The 4,875-nt window shown below is 39.5% G+C and overlaps 1 protein-coding gene across 1 annotated transcript; it reads left to right on the top strand.

The window, feature by feature from the left end:
- Nucleotides 1-552: 552 nt before the first annotated feature.
- Nucleotides 553-4,530, top strand: LOC148014469 (uncharacterized). Its single transcript, XM_087666552.1, has 6 exons — nt 553-1,827; nt 1,966-2,100; nt 2,149-2,556; nt 2,787-3,270; nt 3,935-4,215; nt 4,336-4,530. The coding sequence occupies exons 1-6, from the start codon at nt 553-555 to the stop codon at nt 4,528-4,530; spliced, it is 2,778 nt and encodes a 925-aa protein (XP_087522678.1).
- The last annotated feature ends 345 nt before the right edge of the window (nt 4,531-4,875 follow it).

Genomic DNA, 4,875 nt, shown 5'->3' with positions numbered 1-4,875 from the left:
TTAGCTAAATTGAAGCAGGATTGGGGGAATGATTATGTAAGTATACCAAGGGGATTGAAAGAGATCGGATTATCAACATTGAATAAGGTAATCCTAAAGAGTTCTTCTCGACATGTGGTAGCTCAGACTATTAATTTGGCAGATGAAGTGGAAGATGATGAGGAGGAAATGTTTCTTCAAGCAAATCCTTCTATAGTTCCAGTGTTTGAAATTGATTTGGATAATATTATTCAAAAGTATTAGGATTCTTCAATACCTACTGAACATAAAATCTTGGACCAGCAAGCTGCTCAAATTGCAGGAAGAAACTGGTTAGGATAGCAACCTGAAGGTTTTCCTAAAGGTCAGGAGAAGCCTGATGTTCAGGACAGGTCAGAAAATGAGACCCAAAAAACGGTTCAGGATCGGGGTAGCAGTTGGCCTGAAGAATTTCAGCGAGAAACACTTGGAAATCAGCTTACTGATGTGGATAAATGTAGGAATGGCCCTGAAGTACCGGGCGTCGAGGGTTAAAATGCAATTATTCAAGTTGTTTTGAGATATGAGCATACCATGAGAACATCTGCAAGGGTTGTTGAAGATGAGGTTCAGGAAGTCAACTTGAATCTTGAAGGGGAGGTTCAACCCATTAAGGTCAGTATCTTTGTGGAAGAAGATTTTAAGCAAAACCTCATCCAGTTGTGCAAAGAATTTAAGGATATTTTTGCTTGGGATTACACAGATATGAAGGGATTTGATCCAACTATTTGTCAACATAGAATAAATCTTAAAAAAGATGCCAAGCCAATTATCCAGAAAAGGTATAGGATGAATCTGAATTATGCCAAGCAGGTCAAGGAAGAAATTGACAAGCTCTTGAGGGTTGGATTCATTAAACCTGTAAATGAGGTCGCTTGGTTATCCCTGATAGTGGTGGTGCCTAAAAAGAATGAAAAGATTAGGGTTTGTGTGGATTATAGAAAATTGAATGCACCCACTATTACGGATCCTTTTCCTATCCCTTTTGTTGATTCCCTTCTTGATGATGTGGCTAGCCATGAAATGTATAGTTTTCTGGATGGTTTTTCAGGCTATAATCAAATAAGGATGCATCCGAAAGATATGGATAAGACAGCTTTCATCACTAAGTGGGGAGCATATGTTAGTACGATCATGAACTTTGGGTTTAAAAATGGACCTCCTGAGTTTCAAGGAGCTTCCCATAAGACATTTGAGCCGTATCTAACAACCTTTATGAGGGTGTTTATTGATGATTTCTGTGTTTTTAGCACCATGAAAGAGCATCTCCAACACCTTAGGTTATGCTTTGAGAGATGCAAAAAATTTGGTATGTCCTTAAATCCTTTCAAGCCAGTGTTTACAGCAAAGAGAGGTGTGTTCTTAGGCCATATTCTATCTGAGGAAGGTATACATATCGATCCAAGAAAGATTGCAGCTGTACAAAAAGCCAAAGTTCCAGTCAATATGCAAGAAGTTATGAGGTTTGTTGGACAAGTGAAGTGGCATAGTAGGTACTTAAGGTATCTGTCCCATATTTGTGCTCCTCTTACTACTTTAACTAAAAAGGGGATGCGGTTTTTCTGGAGGGGAGATCATGATAAAGCTTTTAGTATCCTCAAGAAAATGCTCATTGTAGCTCCTATATTGCAACCTTCGGCATGGGATTTGCCTTTCCATATTTTTGTTGATGCTTCTGATCTTGCTATTGGAGCTATGTTAATGCAAGACAAAGTACCTGGATGGTATAGGCCTATTTATTATGCAAGTCTGAGATTGAGTATTGCTGAAAAGAATTACTTAGTAACTGAAAGAGAAGCACTCGGTATGGTGTGTTCAGTTCAAAAATTCAGACATTGTTTGCTTTGGAATCAAGTCATATTTTATGTGGACCATCATGCACTCTTGTTCTTGATTAACAAACCTTAGTTGACAGGAAGATTGGCCAGATGGATGTTGCTCTTGCAGGAATTTGATTTCAAAGTTATTCATACTCTTGGGAAAGAACATGCTATACCTGATTATCTCAGCCAACTCGATAGTGATGATATGGAGGTAGGGGTTCCTGATCAGCTTCCTGATGTTGAACTTTTTGAAGTTCAGGTAATAGATTTTGACTCGTATTATGATCAACTGTTGCATTTTTTTTAGGATGGAGTGATGCATGCACACTTTACAACAAATCAAAGGAAAATATTGGCATTGAAGAGTCAGTCATTTCAGGTTATTATGAATCTTTTGTACAGAAGAGGAGTTGATAATGTTTTACAGAGGTGTGTTCCTGAATTTGAGCAACCAACAGTTCTTCATGAAGCTCATTTCAAACTATCAAGAGGTCATTTTTCTAGAGAAATTCTGCACGCATGTCTATGGTGGCCTACTGTGGTGAAGGATGCTCATCAATATGCTAAGGAGTGTTTGCAATGCCTGAGGGAGGGTCAACCTCTTGACAGGGATAGAATGCAAGATCATCCTGTATTACCACTTGAACTATTTCAGAAATGGGGAATAGATTTTGTTGGACCCATTAAGCTAGTTGCCAAAAGGACATGTAATTCGGTATATTTTGGTTTGCACTGATTGTGCCACAAAATGGGTGGAATCTCAATCCTTGAAGGATAATAAAGCTGTTAGTGTGGCCAAGTTTTTGTATACTAGCATCATGACCAGGTTTGGATGCCCCATTGAGTTGGTCAGTGAGGGGTAAGCATTTTTTGAATTGGGTTATTCAAGACCTGATTGTCAGGCACATGATTCTTCATAAGAAGTTGACTCCATACCATCCTCAGGCTAATGGGCAAGCTAAGAGTTCCAAAAAGATCTTACTCCATATCCTGAAGAAAATTTTTGATGATAATAGGATAGATTGGGATGTAAAGTTGGATTCTGCATTGTGGACTTTTAGGACTGCATACAAGGTGACAACTAGACTTACATCTTTCAGGTTGGTGTATGGATTAGAAGCCATGGTCCCCATGGAGTTTGTGGTCCCAAGTTTAAGAGTTGCTATTGAACATAAATTGGATCTTGAACAATCAGTGCAGCATCAGATGGAACAGCTCTTGAAGTTGGAGGAAGATAGGGTGTTAGCTACCTATGTGTCGGGAATCACACAGCAAAGAAGACAGGCTTGGGTGAATAGACACATTAAAAATGAAATTTTTGAAAAAGGGGATTGGGTTGTTGTTTACAATTCCCGATTGGGAAAATTCCCAAGTAAACTGAAGCTTCAATATGCTGAACCATTTATCATTCATGAAGATCTTGGACAAGGTACATTTCTGCTAAAAAATTTGCAGGGCAATATCTTGAAACCTGCAGTTAATGATTTCAGGTTGAAAAGGCTAGTGCAACCTTATTATTTATTGATTAATTTAATTTTTCTTGTGGGGGCAAAGAACTCAGTGTTTAAGGGTTGCATGTGTGAAGGGTTACTATTGCATACTTCTGACATGACAATTGGCACAAATGAAGTGTCACTCAAAGATGGCATGAACTTCCCTTTCAAAATGGAGAAGGACACTAGATCTTTTGTTGTTTTGTTTCTTTCTCCCTCATTGTGTGTTTCGTGCCCCTGCTGTTGCCGCCATGATGCACGTGCGTCGAAGCTCTACAAGGAAGCTCGCATTACCAAAGTGTGCTCAATTGCAAGAAGAGGAGGAGGAGGAGTATGATGTGTCTGATGATGACCGACTTGTGTGACATAAGGACGAATTAACACTGAAGCAGGGGTCACAGATGTCGAGTCCCAACACTGTGAGGACTCCATTTATTAACTCTACGTTAGTGCTTGAACTTGAGGATGAGGTTCACAATGGTTGGCTGCAAAGCATTGGCCTATATGCGTTTGCATGTCTACCATGGTCTCGATGGGCAACGAATGGCCATGCGTCAGCACAGTTGGATGTGCTAAGACAAATGCAAGGTATGATTGCAGGCCGTATAGAGTTAACCACAACCATTGTTGCCCGAGTGTTTGCACTCCCCATGAATGACAATCTGAAATTGTGGAGGTGTAGTGAAGAGCAGATGTACCATGCATTTGGGGACCCTGCTGGTCCTAGAAATGTCTGTGTTTTGAAAAGAATTGATCGTGTGAGGAAGTTGCAACTGTGTTGGTTCATGGAACGCTTCATGATGTTTATTAAAACCGATAGTATAGCTAGGGAAACTTATGGAGTTATTTACTATGTAGAGAACATTGGCATACCGAATTGGGTAGGATTGATGCTAGATCGACTAATCGCTAAGATTAAGATATCAAGGCCTAAAAAGGTTTTTTAGAAATCTCGAATGGGATGTAATTTAACTACACTCTACGAATATGCTCAGTCATAGTATCCTGATGTTGCTTTGGAGACTTTGTATGGCTTGAAACCATTGTCTACAACGGGTGATGTAGTGCAAGTTGATGGTCAGAATGCAAGTTTTGATGCTATCCAAAAGGATGATGACAGTGATAGCCTTTTTGCAGGTGATGACCACCAAAAAGCTATTTACAAGGATTTAGTGCAAGTTGACTATGACAAATAATACTCTCGCAAGGTTGCATTGGAATCTGTTTAAAAAAATCATCAAGATGTCTCTTTGGCTGATGTGGTTACTCATGGGAACCAAAAAATGCAAGTATTGTTAGAACTGATGGCTAGGAGCATTCAAAAAAGAAACAAAAAATTAGCAAAATATGGCTTAGAAGTATGCATGGATCTGTTTTTAAGCAACAAGATATTTCTGCAAATATTCAGGTTCCTGCAGAATCGTTGATTGCATGTGGATGTTGATAAAATACATGTTCTATTTGTTTCAGCTCACTCTCGGGTTGACGTGGTGCACAGATCGGATGCTGTAAGCGCACGTAGTGAGCGTCAGAAGGTCCCC

Source organism: Lygodium microphyllum, chromosome 25 (assembly GCF_053477565.2).
Source record: "Lygodium microphyllum isolate KBCC chromosome 25, Lygodium_microphyllum_v1.1.10, whole genome shotgun sequence".
Lineage (NCBI taxonomy): Eukaryota > Viridiplantae > Streptophyta > Polypodiopsida > Schizaeales > Lygodiaceae > Lygodium > Lygodium microphyllum.
Note: the sequence above shows the minus strand (reverse complement) of the source record. Positions and strands in the feature narration are given on the sequence as shown.